This window comes from Lepisma saccharinum, chromosome 5 (assembly GCF_977018435.1).
Source record: "Lepisma saccharinum chromosome 5, izLepSacc3.1, whole genome shotgun sequence".
Lineage (NCBI taxonomy): Eukaryota > Metazoa > Arthropoda > Insecta > Zygentoma > Lepismatidae > Lepisma > Lepisma saccharinum.
The window spans coordinates 12598464-12618701 of NC_139233.1; the positions used below are offsets into that span (position 1 = coordinate 12598464).

The 20238-nt window shown below is 39.4% G+C and overlaps 1 protein-coding gene across 3 annotated transcripts in view; it reads left to right on the forward strand.

Annotated features, from left to right (window-relative positions):
• LOC145987661 (uncharacterized) overlaps window positions 1–20238 on the forward strand; it is a 457555-nt gene that overhangs the window by 293617 nt on the left and 143700 nt on the right. For all 3 annotated transcript variants that reach the window (XM_083122178.1, XM_083122179.1, XM_083122180.1), the window contains one exon: window positions 3065–3131. In XM_083122178.1, the coding sequence (XP_082978304.1) occupies window positions 3065–3131 (67 nt within the window). The remainder of the gene's footprint in view (window positions 1–3064; window positions 3132–20238) is intronic.

Consider the following 20238-nt stretch of genomic DNA (forward strand, 5'->3'; position numbering starts at 1 on the left):
CCAGTCAACTTGCGAATGCGGTTTCATTTCTTGCTCTCTGATTGGCTGGTGGAAAGTTACGGTGCTGTGATTGTGAGAATGTCTTATTTCCTATTTTTAGCTCAAATTTGCTGCTTTCTAATCTTACCTTACCTTACCTAACCTATCCTAGCCTAGCCTAACCTAACGTACAGCGCAAACAAGACATTCTCACAATCACAGCACCGTAACTTTCCAACAGCCAATCAGAGAGCAAGAAATGAAACCGCATTCGCAAATTGACTGGAGAAAGAATATGCGCTGCCTGTTCCGCTACCCTAGAAAGGTAACAAGAGGAGAGAGCGCCAATGCAAGGGTATAGCGGGGAAGACTTTGACGCATTGTGTGCTACGGGGCTACTCATACTCCTGTTACCGGTCAGGCCTGCCGGTACAGGCCAGTGTTGTCTATTTCTCTGAAGCAACTAGAGCTAGACAGCAAAGCAAAGGCTGGATTTAACTACAACCGAGATCTGTTACGTAATAGACGAAAATATAGTTCCTTGGTGCGATTCTTGATTTGGTCAAACCTTGCTCTAGAAAACCAAGTTGGCAACAGTAGTACGTACAGCTGCACCAGAGAGCAGTGGCTGGACTTCTCTTCCACAAACTGACTGTCGCTGGACGCGCGGGATTCGGTTGTCTACTCATCTCACAAACTCAAATTGACCAGAGAAATGTCTCGTGGTTCTTCCCCTTCCCACCTCAATTGCAAGGAAACAGATGAAGAATTGACAAAGCTCGACCACTCTTCATTGAATTTTCGAGGTAACTGTCTCGTGAGTGGTAATTCTTTCTAAATCACTGAGAAGATTGAAAAAAAAGATGAAATGAAGAAAAATGTAGATCAAAGGCATGTTTTTTTTTGGGGGGGGTGGAGATAACGTCTAGCAGACATAATTGCTGTACTGATGGCCGGTAACACTTTTGCAAAAGTCACACCACGCCACTGGTCCCGCTCCTTCTTTCCCCTTTTATATATGCCTCTTTGTTTTATATGTTCCTCTCTCTCTTCCTCTTTGTTTTGTCTGTTCCTCTCTCTCTTTCTCCTTTTGTTTTGTCTGTTCCTCTCTCTCTGTTCCCTTTAATTTCTGTTCCTCTCTCTCTCTGTTTCCCTTTGTTTTGCCTGTTCCTCTCTCTCTCTGTTTCCCTTTGTTTTGCCTGTTCCTCTCTCTCTCTGTTTCCCTTTGTTTTGCCTGTTCCTCTCTCTCTCTGTTTCCCTTTGTTTTGCCTGTTCCTCTCTCTCTCTGTTTCCCTTTGTTTAGCCTGTTCCTCTCTCTCTGTGTTTCCCTTTGTTTAGCCTGTTCCTCTCTCTGTTTCCCTTTGTTTTGCCTGTTCCTCTCTCTCTGTTTCCCTTTGTTTTGCCTGTTCCTCTCTCTTTCTCTCTCTCTGTTTCCCTTGGTTTTGGCTGTTCCTCTCTCTCTCTCTCTCTCTCTCTCTCACACTCTCTCTCTCTCTCTCTCTCTCTCTCTCTCTATTTCCCTTTGTTTTTTCTGTTACTCTCTCTCTTTTTCCCTTTGTTTTGTCTGTTACTCTCTCTCTCTCTCTTTTCCCCTTGTTTTGTCTGTTTCTCTCTCTCTCTTTTTTCCCTTTGTTTTGTCTGTTACTCTCTCTCTCTGTTTCCCTTTGTTTTGTCTGTTACTCTCTCTCTCTCTCTCTCTCTCTCTCTCTCTCTCTCTCTCTCTCTCTCTCTCTCTGTTTCCCTTTGGGTTTGCCTGTTCCTCTCTCTCTCTCTGTTTCCCTTTGTTTTGCCTGTTCCTCTCTCTCTCTTTATTTCTGTTTCCCTCTGTGTCTGTGCCTTTTTGAATCTCTCTTGCTACTCTTTCCCTTCATCTTTCTTCTATCCCCCTCTCCATCCTTACCTCGCCCCTATTTCTGCCTTAATGTCGTCGCCTTCTAATCACGGGTCCTTGTTCGATACCGGTAGGGAGCACTAGTGGTTCGGATCCCACTGTAAACTGTAGCTTCAGTCCCGCCTGGGCTGTGCATGAAGTGGACGCAAAACCAAAACTCAAAGCTCTGTCTGCCTGTATACCTGTAGGAACAAATTGGATCAATACGACAGTGTGTACATTTTTGTGCACTACAATGACAGAATTTGTCTTGCAGAACTGTCGCACAAAACGAGTTTTTTTTATCTTCGCCGCCAATTTTGAGGGAATGAAATTATACTAAATTATATGAAATGAAACTTTGCGAGCCTTTCTTTCTATTCATGTGGAGTACGTTGCAATTAGTTCTAGAAATATGGCGTTTTGAAAATGACAAGATCCTTTTGAATCACCCTGTATGTTCTGGATCGTGAAACGAATATCAGGTTTGTGTCATTCAACCAATTTATGCTCTTAATGTATGTAAGTCATATTTAGACGATACACGTACAGAATGCTCATAAAAAATCGGCCATTTTAATAATAAACTTGCATATGAAATCAAAATTGTATTTATAATTGAAGGGGTCGGAGAGAAATTGTGCCATACTATATATATTTTCACCGCCTACTTCCAATGCCATGAAAATTAGTTCCATATATCATCAATACAGGTTTCTTTCCCGGTGAGATAGACTGCAAAAGTACGAGTGTTGGAAGAGCTTTGGAGTTTTAAACACAGATTTCTCACAAGGACGAAAATGTATCTTGGCACTGTCTCGCCCTGACCCCTTGAATTATAACTAATAGTCTGTTCTTTTCCTTTGAAAGTGACTCCTAGCTTCTCTACACTATATTAAGGTTCCCATCAACATATCAAGTGTTTTGGTTATTCTGGTCTGAAATGAACAGTAGAAAACCCATCTTGAACGTTCGCAGATTTGGAAGGTTTGATTGGGTAAATGTAGATGTAGCTTCAGTGCAACAATAACAAGATTACAATAATAGTAATATATTTATTAAGTTGAATATTACTTGCTACCAGAAATAAAATCTCAAATTTCATTTGCTCTAAGTACATATTACCAGATTTGCCAGATATTTTTTGGACACTCTGTACAATTTCGTTATGCTTAAACATAGCAATTGACCGTGAAACTTATTTTTATTTTCCAGCCCTTGTTGCGGGGTGCAGTGCGGCGGCTGTCATAGGAGTCGTTGCCGCCGGAATGTGCTGGTACAAGTGAGTACAAGGATTATTATCTTTATTGTTGGTGGGGTTTAAACATATAATACAGATATTATTGCATTAGTCCACGTCACACACTGTACGGTAAAACATGTGTAAATCCGTGACGTGCCTTCATGTCGTTTTGATATTTCATTGTCAATTTTTTGTGAATCAAAATGTCCATCTTCTTTTGTCAAGTATGTGTATTAAGAAATGGTAATAACAGTTCACCACACCACAGAGAATACGACAAGATGTGTTCCCTTTTCACAGTGAAATCAAAATAGGGTCAATCCATATGAAATCATGCAACATGGTTGCTTGACCATTTTTTAAAAAGTTTATTTTTTTGTGTGGTGTGAGCGTCATATGTTGACAGTTCAGAACCACTGTTATTTTCTTTTTACTATCACCGATTTGAAGACGGCGGACATTTTTTTATCATGGCGCGCGTCATTTTCTCCATTCGTAAGCATCAGCGGCAACTTTTTTATCTCAGCTCTGGTAAGTCTTACGACAATGAGACAAAATCTATGATATTAAGCACATTATAGGCTACAATTATATTTCCATGTAATTTTCTAAATATTATTCCTTCATAATAAATTTTAAGGTCAAAATTGTGTATTTTAATCGCTCAAAATTACATTTTCGAACATTTTTTTTGGGGGGGGGGGAAGCCAGTTTGTTTGACACTTGAAGTTTTTTGTGCAAGTACCTGTGTACAAATAGAGTATGTCAAAATTATTTGAAGCTTGAGACTTTAATATTTTTTTTCTACAGGGTCATAAACATGTACTTTTTTGTTAAAAAAATTCCAAGTTCAGGGTTAAATATCTCTGGTGGGCAGTTGTTTAAAAATCTGAAATTTGTACACAATACAGTACTCCATGATAAGTAACTTCAGTAAAAATTTTGAGTTTGAGATTCAATTGGTTTAAGAGATACAAAACTCGTGAAAAATTCAATATTTTGCATTAAATATGGTATGCCTAATTTAATTTCTTATTAACATTTTGTGTTAAAATTCTGCAAACTGTTATTTGGAATGTCAATGAACAACATTACAATCCTGAAATGGCTCTTCAATAAAGTATATATACGAGGGCGTGCTGAAAAGTAAAGGTTCCTACGTTTTTATTTTCTTTGTTACCTTGTAAACGCATTTTGGATTTTGAGCAACCATACATTGCACTTATAAAACTTTCCCGCTTCTCAATTGAAGGTTTCAAACTTCTATCGTCAGAATTCTGAACTATAGTGAGGAAAATGGCAGCATGTAACATGCTTGTTTTGTATCTCTTAAACCAATTGAATCTCAAAATTTTTACTGAAGTTACTTATCCTGAAGTACTGTATTGTGTACAAATTTCAGATTTTTAAACAACTGCCCACCAGAGATATTTAACCCTGAACTTGGAATTTTTTAACAAAAAGTACATGTTTATGACCCTGTAGAAAAAAAATATTAAAGTCTCAAGCTTCAAATAATTTTGACGTACTCTATTGGTACACAGGTACTTGCACAAAAAATTTAAGTGTCAAACAAACGGCCTTCCCTCACAAAAAAAATGTTCAAAAATGTAATTTTGAGCGATTAAAATACACAATTTTGACCTTAAAATTTATTATGAAGGAATAATATTTAGAAAATTACACGAAAATATAATTGTAGCCTATAATGTGCTTAACATCATAGATTTTGTCTCATTGTCGTAAGACTTACCAGAGCTGAGATAAAAAAGTTGCCGCTGATGCTTACGAATGGAGAAAATAACGCGCGCCATGATAAAAAAAATGCCCGCCATCTTCAAATCGGTGATAGTAAAAATAAAATAACAGTGGTTCTGAACTGTTAACATATGAAGCTCACACCACACAGAAAATATTTTTTTTTAAAAATGGTCAAGCAACCATGTTGTATGATTTCATATGGATTGACCCAATAGTGACTTGCCTTTCATAGAAACTCTTAGAGGGAGAATTCCTGATTGCTTTACCTATGGGATTGTTGTATGCACTATATATACCCGGGTGCCGTACAGTCCGAAATCTCAGGAGAAAAGTTGTTACGCTTCTCCCCCAGAAGACTCGAACCTGCGCGTTTCCGTAGCCGGATCCAAAAGAATGACTTCCGGCGTCCCAGTGGGCGATAACCTGTAAGATAACATGCAGACTTCTAACCGGAAATTCCGTGCGTTTCCCTGTAAACCCAGTACCAGCTAACTGTAGACCAGGCGAACGAGAACAAGTCTCTACGCAAGTAGTGGCGCGAGACGGCTCCACCAATGAAGAGAGAGAGAAACGGGATTGCGTAATGGACGACTGGAGTTACCCGTTTTCCCTGCTTCGATCTGTCAGCGTTGCAAACTTTTGAAAACGATAATAAGTACGCACATGGCAAACGCACCATATTTTTGTCTCCAGATCCGTTCGCTTGCTTTTAGAATTTCCTTGGGATAAAACGGCAAGTGCAAATTTTGACAAGCCGCGCATTTAGCGTACGGACTAAGGTCTGGACGTACGTCCGTACATGAACGGTCAGGACCCTACGGTTGGCTACCCTGCGTTTTCACCACTCAATTTCCCTCTGCCGCTATGCGCGGCCCTGCTCTGCAGTTAGCTGGGACAGAGTATAGTGGGCGTTACACCGTTTGATTTCAACAGAAGCAGACAACAGAAGTTCTGTTGCCGGAAATTTCCGTGTTTCCCCGCGTCTCAGTGGGTCAAGATTTAGATTTCTTAGCCACGGTGCGGGACTAATGTGAAAGTAATGCACTTAATACAAAACTCAAACTCAATGTTCATTTGATATCAACAAGTCTTTATCTTTGTCATCTGAAAACCACTACAAGGTTCGCTTTGTGATCGATATCCTGTATAATTCAAGGTCCGCCCATAAAGAAACCGAACTGTCAAATAAAAATAACGAAACCAAATAAAAAGGTACCGTATTCTGGCAACCCTGCAAAGCTATATCTAAACTTCGGGTCAGTGCATGTCTCAACCTGTTACAGGCAGTCGGTATCGGGGCAAGCGTGCGTCAGATGCAGGTCGTGTGCAGGCGGCGTACAAAATACGCTCACCAAGATGGAACAACTTTACAAATTGGGTAAATCGTTTACCGAAACGTTACAGATGATACGGGCAGTATATGGTGATGCAGCATTATCAAGAACCCAGGTGTATGACTGGTACAATCGTTTCAAATGTGGACGTGAAAGTGTCCATTATGAACCAAGATCAGAACGCCCTTCAACGTCAAGGAATGACGACAATGTGGAGAAAGTTCGTGCACTGGTGACAGGTGATTTGTCCCTAAAAACCAAACAATCAGTGGTATTACAAGGAAGTGCTTGGTCATCTCGGAAACAGGATCAAGCGGGTTAGGAAGGACCTCTGTGATTCTGGCCAATTTTTTCTGTTACACGATAATGCTCGGCCTCACAACCGCATTACCTGTACAACAGAACCTTGCTAAGTACAGGGTGGCGACAGACCTTGAAAACCGGGAACAGTCAGGGAATTTGAGGTGTCAAAAAAAGTCAGGGAAATGTCAGGGAATTTCGTCTTCATTGACTTTTTTAAAATTTTTAATTTATTTATTTATTTAAAGATATCGTTATGGAACTCTGCACGGGAACAGGAAATCTCGTTCGTAAGATTCGGCCTCAGCCTTTAGGCCCCTTTTATGCGAAACACAACCACGGCGCCAGAAACCAGTGATGGAAGGGGGAGAGAGAGAGAAAAATGAATGAATGAAATCAATGAAAAAAAACACAAAAATCTGGAGTTTGCCCCTCTTCTCTCGCTATTATGGGGAGAAGGCGCAAACCTTAGTATTCTCTTCAGAGAATGGACGTTTCCAAAGAGAATGAAACATGTTTTATGTTCCTGGGTGCCATACAAGTTGAATAATGAGCCAAAATGTGAAATTCTGTTCGGAAATGTGGCATGGATATGTTGCGGTGAGGGGGGAGGTTGGTCATCAATATAAATTTCCCAGGCTTGCTCCAGACCTGTGTCAGACCGTATGGGAGTAGTAAGGGGACTTGTCAACAGATGGAGAGTATACGAGCGGGTGGGGCCATCCGATAGTTGTCGGACGTCGTAGTAAGGCATTTTGTTGGGCAAACTGAAGGAACATGGAAACAAATAGGTTCCATTGATACATACGATTTTTGTCGAATATCGCCACCCGACAAAGTATCTCACTACAACATGTGACAGAAATTGCATGGACTGCAACATCCAACAAAAATCGCATGCATAAACAAGAAGAGCTTTAGACTGCAAATATGCTGCTGGAATTTTATTACTCTTCTGGCTCTCTTCACGTTATTTAATGTAGCAGTGCTTACGAAGGTTTTCTTTCATTATCCTGACGTATTACTGGTTTCGCACAAGTTAACATACGTTTACAATGACATTGCACTATTCTTAGGTAACAAAAAGAATCCAACCAAATGGGATATATATTGAATAGCCACGAAAAAGTGAAACAAACCTGCATTGTTGAACGTTATAAAAATTTACTGCAACACTAGTATTGCAATGAAATTAACGGCACTCTCTGTCCTGTCTGTTTAATCTCGTGAGAGATGGTCATTAATCTCTCACTGAGTAAGGTTAATGTCCAATATTATGAAATAAAATACTACTAATAAATATGTAAATATTTTAATATCATATTTACTCAAATCATTCAATCATAAAAGCAAATCACTTTCTTCAAGAATTGACTTTTCTCTGCCAGCCCTGCTAAATTTTCACTTTCCATCTACTGATTTATACGAGGGGTGGCCAAAAAGTAAATGGTAAAAATGGTAATTTTTCGCCCGTTTGAAATATCCAAATAATACGAATTTGACATAAAATGCGAATTATTGGCGTTTTTAGCGATTTTTTTTAAAGAAATGTCCTAAAACAACGAAAAATTCCATGATATCCAACATTCTTGTCTTTTCTAGGCCATGTTTGTGTACATAGAACATGCACGTTTTCCAACATTTTACTCGAGAGTAAACTATAGAGTTATACGTACATGGAATAATTCCGACAGCCACATTAAATCATGCATTTCGCACGATTTTTTCAACTTCTATCAAAACCATTTGCATCACAGAGCAAAGTGGCAGGGTTCTAACAGGAGATCGAGTGCGTATCCCGTGCGTCACACTTCGTATTTGTCACACGAGATATGTTTTGTCGAGCGAGTAATAATGGAGCTCAGTCATTAGGGCGTCTGACTACTATGCGAGAGACCCGGGGTCGATCCCTTGTGGGGGAGAACCGGGATGTTTTCCACCTATTCAAACTGTTCCGGCGCCTATCCAGCATCATATGAAGCTGGTACCTTGAGGAAACTTTGAGGGATAAAGGTAGCCAGGAGCGTGGTGCTGATCACATCACCACTACCTTTAGCCGTGATCAAGAAAGTGTGGGGCTCTAACTCCACACCCCTACTATACACCTTCATGGAAAAGTGCAGGGGAGCACTTTACTTTCACTTCCTCAAAAATCTGTTCCAACATATCAAACTGTCACAAAAATACGTAGACCATGTGACCTACAATTTAAAATAATAGTTTAAAACCACAATGGAGTATTACGTTTCGGTATATTTGGCAGATAAATGTTCTAAAACAAAAACGCGAATTTTGAAAAACGTAACACTAACAAGTCAAAAAAAGATAATGCCAATTTTTGGTGCCATAATATATCGGTATCTGTCACGTGAGATTGATTGATTTTAATTTTTTGGGTGCGTCGCCACTTATGGTCATTATGCACCCTTCAGTATATACGGGGAGAATTCCATTATCTAAAATCCTTACCTTAAAATTAAAAAAGAGGTATGGAAAATAACTTTCCCAAAATAACTTTCAAGATATCAAATTCTCACGAAGAGGCGTAAGCCATGTGAGTTACGATTTGAAAAAGTAGTTTTAAAACACCATGAAGGTATAATTTCAGATATTTGCCAGAAAATGCGCTAAAATGAAAATGTGAATTTTGGGAAAAATAACACCGTATAGTAAAAAATAAAAAAATAAGAAAATACACCAATTTGAAAAAAAATAACAAAATATCAAAGAGTCTGCCGATTAGGCATAAATAAAACAAGAATATCAGTTGTAATTTATTGCATTCGTAACAGTGAGCCCTAACCTAATGTTCGGCATAATCCCCACCATTGTTCTGGCATTTGTCGTAGCATGGCACTAAATTGTGTATGTCCATGGTATATGTGTCAGACAGCAAATACTGGAACTATCTCTACCGCAGTGTAGCTGTGAAATCCTTGCCCTGCCAGAAACCTCTTCAGTTAAACAAAGAGATGAAAGTCTGTAAATTCAAGACCAGGGCTGTACAGGGAGTGGTCCAAGATCTCTCACCTTAAGTGATGCAAAGGGCCCGTGTGTACTCAGCTGTATGGGGTTGATCTCGTCTGACCATACTATCACTCACGACGTCCGGTCTGCACACCTCACACGATTGCTGGTGGCTCTGTGCCAAATTCTGAGCGTGCAATGTAATTAAGCTACATCTACATCGCAGTCGGTGGGAGACTGTATGAGAGCTGCAATCTTTAACCTAGAACTGTCCTAAAACGGATGCATTGCAACTGTACCAGATTAGTTACATGCCACTTCTTCCTGTCTGCATGTGTGTGTGTCGCTCTCCGACCACTAGTGCTGCGTATAGGCACCATTGGAGCTTTTTTCAGGATGCCCCTCGTATATGAACTTTCAGAACCTTTTATTATTAGTGTTCCTGTTTTAATGTGTGGTTAGCTAAATCAGGTACCTATACAATGCAATTCTATAAAATCCTTGCGTTAAATTTCTAATACCTACATAATACCATTTTCGTCAGCAATAATGGTATATCTGCATGTTGTCAGTTTCGCAGTACTTCACTTGGATATACTGTACTGAAGCAGAAATCCCATTGATAATGTAAGGAAATATGACACTTTATTTTGTTCGATTCAATTGTTTCACTTATATGCAAGAGTTAAGTTGTTTGCTTTACAGAGCAGAGAGAAGTTGCTTTATGCATTGAAAAATGAGGCCGCACTCATGGTTCTTGCAAGCAGAGGGTTCCAAACCTCAGTGGAAATATCAACATATAATACCGAGAATGTATAAGGAGACTGATAAATTACAAAATGTATTTCTTAATCATTCACTATTCACTCTTATATCATTTAGTCGTAACTTTAAAAATATTCAAGTACTTTATTTTAAACTTACTGCGTATAACAAAATTCCGTAATCCTTACCTAGCTTGTGAATTGTAATAATTTTCCAAATTCACTATTTTGCAGTTTGAATTCAAATCATAGAGAATAGAGAAATTGAGTCAATTTCATAGAAGATAATATTGGTACTTAACAAAACAATACGTGGATCTGTGTGAGTTTATTATTTCTATTTGCAAAAAATAGATTTCGTTTAGTTTGTAATTGTCAGGGGAAAATGTAAATTTTGTCCTGGAAAACCTGGAAAAGTCAGGGAATTTTGTTTCTGCTTGTTTGTAGCCACCCTGTAAGTATTCAGCGACAGTGATCAATCACCCTCCATATTCTCCGGACTAATCTCCTGCTGATTTTTTCCTTTTTCGCAAGCTTAAGATGGCTATGAAAGGGCGAAGATTTGACGACGTCGCGGACATTATATTAAATGTTACGCGTATTTTGCGAACACTTACTGTCAATGACTATCAACAGTGTTTCCAAGACCTGTACAAACGCTGGTCAAAGTGTATTGCTTCCTCTGGTGATTATTTTGAAGGTGATAAAGTCGTTTGAAGGTAATTACTTGTTTTCTTTCCTAAAGAAAAAAAAGTTCGTTTTTTTATGGGTGAACCTTGTAGCTTAAAGAATGTAAAAATGTTACATTCCATGTTAAACGACATCGTTTCAATAACAGGCCGATGCCCTAACAAACTACTTCAATACCTGCCCTTTACTTCTAAAAGTAGTCTGTCCCAGTAGTCTCTGGAGCAAGCGAACGAAAACAAATCCTCTGAGCATGTGGTTAATCCAGGACCCAACCAATTAGCACGTGAGAGGAGAAGTGAGTGCATGGAGGGTAAAACGCGGATACAGCCACCAGCAATTTGCAGAAGCAAACTTCACTCGTTTTCTTCCCTGTTATTATGCGCAGCGTTTATCCACAGACTTCACTCTAAACTATTACCAACTCGACGAAGACGAGAGGAGAGGAATAATTGCATTATGGCTGCAGGTTTCAATTATTTGAAAATTAAACTTAAGCCCAACCCAGCGCCTCCCCGACGACGCAGTGTCGGCGTCGTCGCCTTGTAATCAAGGGGTCCGGAGTTCGATACCTGGTGGAGGCACATAGTGTTTCGGATCCCACTTTAAACTGTAGATCCAGTTCTTAGGAGTGCTCAGACCCTCTGATTAGACGGGGGGAAAAGTTCAGTCTGGAAAGAAAAACCTCATTTTTATCTCACTGTTTTAGTTTCATTGCATTGACGGGTATATATATACGTGTATAATGCAGCAACATAGAGGCACCATAACGAATAAATAAATCCTCTGAAATGTGCTGCGCTTCTTTTCTTCCAAACAAAACTGTTTAGCAGCAAGAGTCTGAAGTGCTTAGTAGTTATAACTTCTCTCTCTGGTAATTTACAATGCATTACAGCAAACAATAAAATTGCGAGCGAAGCGAGGAAGAAAATTTTTTGATCCAAATTTTTGCAAACTGAAAACAATATTGATTTAATATGGCACTAAAAATTTCATGGGGCTCCAATTCATTCTTTTTTACAATTTTTTTCAATTAGATCTTTCGGCGCCCCGGGCCAACCCCCGCCAGCCCCTAGCTACGACTTTGAACTTGACGAGACTGCAAGAAAAGCAGATAATGCGAGCGAAGCGAGGAAGAAAATTTTATGAAATGTATTTTTATTTCTATAAAATTTCGTATCGAGGGAGAAAATTCCCCTTTGTGCCCTCCTGCAAGTGCTCTTGGCCGTCTGGAATAAATAATGCAAGAAATACATGAAAACTAATTCCATCTTGAGTATCCTTTTATCCTACTACTCTTAGATTCTAAGAGTCTTGCTTTCTTTTACCTCAGTGTTTGCCCCACTAGAAATGATTTTCTTCCAAGGTTGGGGAGGGGCAATAACAGCGTTTAATAACAGCGATAAGATAATTCTCCACTAAATTTCTAGATGAAAGCACAATAATGTAAGAGGGACATGGACGTCTGGAAGGAGGAGCAAGGATATGGCCACGCCTCCCCCTTATAAATCGAAATGTCAACCTAAAAGTTTGTATTTCACACGTATAATTTGATTTCAGTCATAGTAATTTAAATTTATGCGATAAATTCAAATTCAAGTGGTGTTTTTCGAGGGGGCAACACTATTATCAGGATAATATACCCCATGGAAAAATACCTTGCGCCTATGGTCCAGTCCCGATTAGCCTTCCTGTGCATAACCAAAAACTGACTCACTTAAACCCAACCTAAAGCTAATATTCCAACAACAATTAAAGTAAAACATTTCATTGGAAGGTTTATGCGTTATGCCAATTTATTCTGTTATATGAATTTTACATAATCGCATTAAGCATTTCGCATTTACATAATCGCCTGATATGACGATCATTAATACATCTCTGTTCCGTCGCGATTAAAAATATTTTTGTCGTCCTTGGTCTCGTCTTAACAATTCTAGAACCTTTTGGTTGACTCGACTTTTCAACAGTTCATCAGATCTAATTTGAAATTCAAAACTAATTCTGCTACACTTAGAGCATAGCACTAAGATACTTCACACCGAGAAACTTTCGGAATCTATTAACAAATGCTCCCCGCTGTAACGAATTATAAAAACTACTTACAACCATGTACATAGTGAAAATAGCAGAAATTCTCTTCTAATAAGTTTGGAAATTATACCTAAAAAAGTAATAGAAAATACTCACGATCACCAAACCACAGTTCTTCAATTTTGGCTGCATGTAGTAACGCTCGCTACCGTTAGATGGCTCTCGGAGCGTCATTGATCGCTTCATCGTTTCGCTAACTTGCCAACAGATGACACTGCAAGTGATATCACCGAGCACTGTGTCTTAGTTATCAGATTATCGCTTGTTTCCCTTATCTTGCTCAAAGCTAAGTTTTTTTTCTTTTACGAAATCTAAAACTGAATAACTAAAAAATCATTATTTTAGCCGAAATAATTAGGGGACCTTAAATATGTGTCAAAACGTACAGTTGAAGTATTCATTTCCTATTGGATTAGTCGCAATGAAGTTTGTTTTGCAAGATGTAGCCCATTATGATTGAGTCTATTCATTGTATACAAATTATGTTTGTAGAGGGAGATTATTTCCATAACATATTTGGCTGTTATGCATTTGAAGCTTCGGAACGAGTCACAACTCTCGACGCAGCCAATCAACTAAGCGAGCCGCTGACGTCATCTCAACCCAGAACCTATCACTAAGCCCGCTGCTCAGGCTCTACACGCCCACTAGGCTCGCTAGACAGACTCCTTCAGATTGCTGGAGATGTTCCAAAAGTAATTAGACTTTTTTCTACACATCGAAGTGAAGATTTAATCTTCGCATTGGTACAAAAAAAATGTTTGTATGAGATGAGAACACGCAGAAACTGTGTTCACACTGCTCTTGTCACTTTTATTGTCCTTCTTTAGAAAGTCCTCCTATCCATTGTTTCGATTCTACAAGTAACTATGGCAGAAAAATAATAAGTGGGAAAGGTGGAAGTGTTAGCTGCTTTCATTTACTATACAACTAAATATCGTGCGTACTGAAAGTCGTGATCAACATGTTACAAGAAGGAAGTAAACTGTACAAAAAAGAATCTAATATATGCCTGTTAAAGTACATACCTTTATTAGTCTTCAACATAATCACCATCTAAATCGACACATTTTTGCCAACGTTCTGGAAGTTTGAAAATTCCTCTGTTGTAGAACTCCGTTCGGGCACGTCTGAGTATTCTCCTAACGGCAAGTTCCACTTCCTTGTTGGTGTCATCTGTTTTCCCGCGTGTGTTCTTTCAGAAAAGAAAACAAGTGAAAGTCAGAAGGAGCCAGATCTGGACTGTAGGGAGGATGTCGAAGGAGTTCCCACCCAAATCTGGCAACTTCATCCCTCGTTAGCTGTGCTGTGTGCGGCTTGGCATTGTCGTGTTGGAGGATAACACTATCCGTGAAAGGACGTTTTTCACAAATAGCACGACGAAGTTTTCTCAAAGTGCGCACGTAGTGAGATGCATTGATTGTTTCCCCAGGAGTGAGAAAGTCCACGAGAAGAACACCCTCCGAATCCCAGAAGACAGTTCCCATTACTTTGCCAGCTGATGACATTGTCCTCGGTTTCTTCTTTCTTGGTGATGTTTGATGTCGCCACTCCAGGCTTTGACGTTTACTCTCAGGCTCGTAGAGGTGGAAAATGGTAGCGTCTCCAGTAACACTTCAAGAAACCCTCGCCTCCATCCTCTGCTCGGTACCGCGCCAAAAGTTCCGTGCAAACATCTTTTCTGTTTCGTTTTTGTGCCGCATTCAAATCCCTTGGCACCCATCTGCAACACACTTTCCGGTAACCCAGTACACCAATCATCTCCTGGATAGCACTGTGCCCTACTCCAACAATGTGTGAAAGTTCCCTAACCGAAACACGCCTGTTCCCCTGGATGATTTCCTGGACGCGAGCCACGTTCCTGTTGTTCGAGGCAGTTCTCGGGCGGCCTGTTCGAGGGAGATTACTGATGTCTGTGTTTCCACCTCTAAAATGTTTTATCCATCGCCTGATGCTACTGGCAGCCATACACTGATCACCATACACTTCCTGCAATCGGCGGTGGATATCTGATGCCGATGCACCTTCCTTAAACAGAAATTCGATTACTGCACGCTGGCGAAACGACGTGTCAAACGGAGCCATTACTCGCTACTCGCTAATGCGCATACATACTGTGCCGATCACCCCACTTTCAAGTGTATGTTGTCACAATAGATGGTTCTAACTGTCTTATACAGCGCATCGCTCTACGTGAACATTTACGTCTGAAATAAAAAGTTGATCACGACTTTCAGTACGCACCAAGTACCATACCAAGAAATGCATATGCTGTAGAGCAGCAAGAGATTGTTGACCTTGGAATGCAGCCTCCCCCACCCCCCGAGATGTATGCCCGTTTCGCCTTATCATAAAAACCGATTGATCTACAGTGGTCACTATAAGGCGAAAAGAGATGTCTCTTTTCATCCTTTCCAGTTTCGCCTTAAAACTGGAGAGAGGGAAATAATTCACGTGAGATCATCTCTGTAGTGTGTGTGGCCAACCATTCAGGAGCCACTGGAAATATCCGGTAGCTCGCGATCTCTGGCATACACAATGGTATTCGCCATTGAACGTTCCCAACCAAATATTTTGTCGAAATTTTCTTTGCAATCGGTAAAGGTAAAATCAGCAAAATGAAGTATTTTGATGTCAAATTACATTTGTATAAACATTCATAGACTGGTGCACAGCCGTATGTTACCACAGGAAAGGATCTCAAGAATTGTTCTCTGTTCACTTCTTGTCACAAAAATTATTCTATTAAATAAAAAGTTATAACAGATAAATTTATCATCACTAATTAAGAAATACTAAGCATAAAGAAAACGTGGGTACATTGGAGTAAAGTTTATTAAATATCCAATTGTATTACTTGTGTTTATAGTATATGTATATTGGCTATTTGTACTTCATTAAGTGATGACGACAATTTGTATGAAAGATTATTACGAAGGGGCAAATACAAAGCCATTCCCAGTGAGGATTCTAACTATAAATATTCATTGGTGAGATGACTACACTCTGTCTCGGGAGTCTGTGCAGGAAGACCGCGCATAACGGTAGAGAAAGGGAGAAAGCGAGTGGACGGGGCAAAGCAGTGCGGGCCACTGCAAACTGCTGGTAGCTGCAGCCGCGTTTTCTCCTCCATGCACTTACACCAACCCTCTCGAGTCTTGTTTTAGTTCGCTTGACCAAGGATTCACGAGACAGTGTGTATACGAACTTTTCAATGTTTTTCCTATGCACCCGGTGGAGGCACATAGTGCTTCGGATCCCACTTTAAACTGTAGGTCCAGTCCCGATTAGCCTTACTGTGCATAAAGTGGACTTAAACACCAAACCAATCAATCAATTTTCCTATGCAGATCTTAATTTTCCTTCCTATCTCATTTTCATATTTTTCCTCTCATGCTCATCACGACCATCATACTGTAATTCAAATTCAGGATTCGAACCCTGAACTTCTAGGATCGCAGGCCGCTACACTGGAGCACAGCCATCGAGAAAGGACATCAGTAAGAGTCGACTAGAATTTCTTCCTCACATTGGATAATAGATATATCTTCAGGTACTGAACTGACAGCAAGTACAAACGATTTTCTATACTATCATGTGACATTTAAAAATGTTTTCGAGAGTTGTTAAAAACATTTAAAAAACAGAAATGTAGTCTAAGGTTGACACATGACACGGGAATTACAATGCCAAAACCAGGATGGTTGGTCTCTCTAAGGGAAGATAGAATCATTAGTGACACGACAGGTCGGATTTTCTTTCCATATTTTCGGGCCTTTACATCAAGAAATAGGGCTTCTGCTTGACAACCAGAAATATCAGATCCATTCATCGTCCTGTGCACTGGTAGTCCCTCCACGTAGAACTTTCCCGTTAGCATAGTGACCTGATTAGGCGAAAGGCAAGAGGAGGCAGTCAAGATTACATTTGCATGCGAAAAGGATGGTCCTCCCGAAAATGATCCTTATCTTGGCAGGTTCCTATTACGCTGTCCAGGATCGTGTCTGGATTTCCAGCCCCGTGCGCTGTTTCAAAGTGCCCTCTTGGGGGAAAGCCTGACTTTGACCTTGTACGTCTTATTCTTCGGGGGATGGAGGGTGCAGGGCCGAGGGACACCTTGCTCTATCGATTCTTCGAGTGTTGCCAACTTTCGTAGTGAGGACGTGCGAGTGAAATTTCTGTGGAAGGTGATATTTGATCTTTTTATTGAGCTTATAATGTCAGCTTCCTCTTTCTCTCATTCCCTCTCGCTCTTTCCATCTCTGCCTCTCTTTCTATCTCTGCAGGCTATATATTTTTCTCCCTATGTATATATATTTTTTTACATTTTTCTCTCTCTTTTCTCTTTATCTTTTATCTCTCTTTTTCTCTTTATCTTTTATCTCTCTTTTTCTCTTTATCTTTTTCTCTTTTTTTTACTTTCTATCTATCTTTTCCTTTCTCTCTATCTTTTCCTTTCTCTCTCTCTATCTATCTATCTTTTCCTTTCTCTCTCTTTATCTATCTATTTTTCCTCTCTCTCTATCTATCTATCTTTTCCTCTCTCTCTATATATATATATTTAACTTTTCCTCTCTCTCTATCTATCTATCTTTTCCTCTCTCTCTCTATATTTAACTTTTCCTCTCTATATATATTTAACTTTTCCTTTCTCTCTCTATCTTTCTCTTTTCCTTCCTCTCTCTCTCTCTCTCTCTCTCTATCTTTCTCTTTTCCTTTCTCTCTCTCTCTCTCTCTATCTATCTATCTTTTCCTTTCTCTCTCTCTCTATCTATCTATCTTTTCCTTTCTCTCTTTCTATCTTTTCCTCTCACTAGCCTTTTCTCTCACTACCCTTTTCTCTCACTAGTGGACTTAAAAGACAACTTTCATACCACCACTAAAAGTACTTTGCTCCAGTCCCGGCCACGGGCATATTGTCCGTCCATTATGAGAATAAAGTCAACATAAACAAATCCGCAGGACTTCTGAGGAATCCTATTGGTATTTTAAACCCAAAGAAGATATTCACAAGGATAATTGAACGTAAAATTATAGTGCACATGATCAAACCATACCACCAAACTACGGTATATATGCAATATAGTATAACCACTATCAATTCTGTAGACGAGCTGAATTAAGAATTAACCCGAAGGCAAGCAACAACTTTCTCACAAGTGTCGTTGTTTTGTTTATATTGAATTTCTCGTGAATGTTAGTGACAATGGTTCTACAATAGCATTGTTAATTGTACATTATATATTGTTCAGCGCGTGGAGTTGTTGGTTAGAGTAAAGGATTTGTAGTAAAGATCGCAGGTCTGTCGTAGGTTCGATTCCCACCACCAGCAAATGAAATTGCATCTGAACACGTGAGAGTAGAAGGATGCTCTCTGGAAGCATAGTGTTAAAATTAGTATAGTTTTGAGCACTAGACAATGGATAAGGTCCAATTAACATCGCATACCATTGTATTCGTTCCTAGGATAGACGGAGTATATCGATGCTTCATTGTGCTTTCTCAGTTATACTCTCGATGGTTACACATCGTAATTAACCTAAACGATTAAAAAGGAATCAACAAAAAAGTTCATTCTCTCTACCGACAAATTTCTCTCTAACACTCTTCCATTACTTTTATCACTTCTCTCCCTATCTTAACACTCTTCCCTATTTTTCTCTCTTTATCTCTATTTCCATTTTTCTATTTCCTGTTTCTACTTCCACATATCTGTAACTCTCTGTAGCTAGTTAAGTCTAACAAAGACATACAGTAAAACCTCGTTTATGCGGACCCCGATAAGCCGAACTTTGCTTAATCCGGACAGGCAAATGGCAAAGAAAAATATTGCAAGGTTTTAAATAATATGGGTATTGCGTATATACGTACTGCATTGTATACATAGTATTACTTTACATTTTACTGTACTGTATACGTAGTGCATTTAGGCCTATTCCTTTAAAATACACAATAATGAACTTGTTTTGTTGCTATGAACGGAATTTTAATGCACTTTCTAATGTTCTTTTAGGTTATTTCAGTTAATCCGGACTTTCTTTAAACCGGTCAACTTATCCCCCCATTAGTTCGGATTAACGAGGTTTTACTGTACTGTTAAATTCGTTCAGCATTGAAGAGTATACGCATTCTTTTCGGTCAGAACAAGATAACTACAGAACTGTTTCTACGCTTTACACGAAACTTCATTCCTTACTAAGAACTTTCTGGTAATTAATGGCTGCCCATCAACTGACACGCTATTGTGAACGAAGGCCTTGATTCAATTTCCTTAACGACGTATTAAGGTTTTCTTTCACTTCCAGGAAACAAAAGAAAAACGGAAAGGAAAGGTTCGCCGCTTCAAAGTTTTCTCTCTTCAGTTGTTTTTCTTTCAATCTCATTGACTTCTATTTTCTTTTCTATCTCGTTTTAGTTACCTTCAATATGAATATAATTACGTAGCAGTAGCCTTTGTTTTCTCTCGTCCGGAGTTTTATTGTTTGCTTTCTTAAGTGTACTCACCGTACACTTAGTATCTGCCTCTCCTTTTAATTACAAGTATGAAGGCTTTTCTATTGTACAATTCCTTCTTCATTCTTCAGATTGTATTTTCTAATTATTTTTTTAATTATTTCACCTTGTATCAGGAATCAATGTATTTCTAAACATTATATTCCTGTTCTCTCCTTCCCTCCTCCTCTCCCTGTCTCTCCCCCCCCCCCCCCCTCTGTGTGCGTCTGAGTCAAATGGTTATGTCGACCGAAGTGGTTAACAAAGCGCACTACGACACCAGGTTTCGGTATCCCGGCTTGCGATTTTTTTTCCAGTCAACTTGTGAATGCGGGTTCATTTCTTGCTCTCTGATTGGTTGTTGGAAAGTTACGGTGCTCTGATTGTGAGAATATCTTATTTCCTATTTTCAGCGCAAATTTGCTGCTTTCTATTCTAACCTAACCTAACGTACAGCGCAAATAAGATATTCTCACAATCAGAGCACCGTAACTTACCAACAGCCAATCAGAGAGCAAGAAATGAACCCGCATTCACAAGTTGACTGGAAGAAGAAAAAGCGCTCCCGGCCTGGGCATAGGTGTTGTCTTTGAAGATGTCCCTTCGTTAATTCATCCTCATCTTCAGGATTAGCCAAAAGTGGCCGAAAAGCGAAGTAAACTAAACCAATCAAAACTTTGCTGTCGTTTGTTTTAATTGCATGAACAGTGGAATCCGTACAACTATGCGAAATGTCTTCACAGTAAT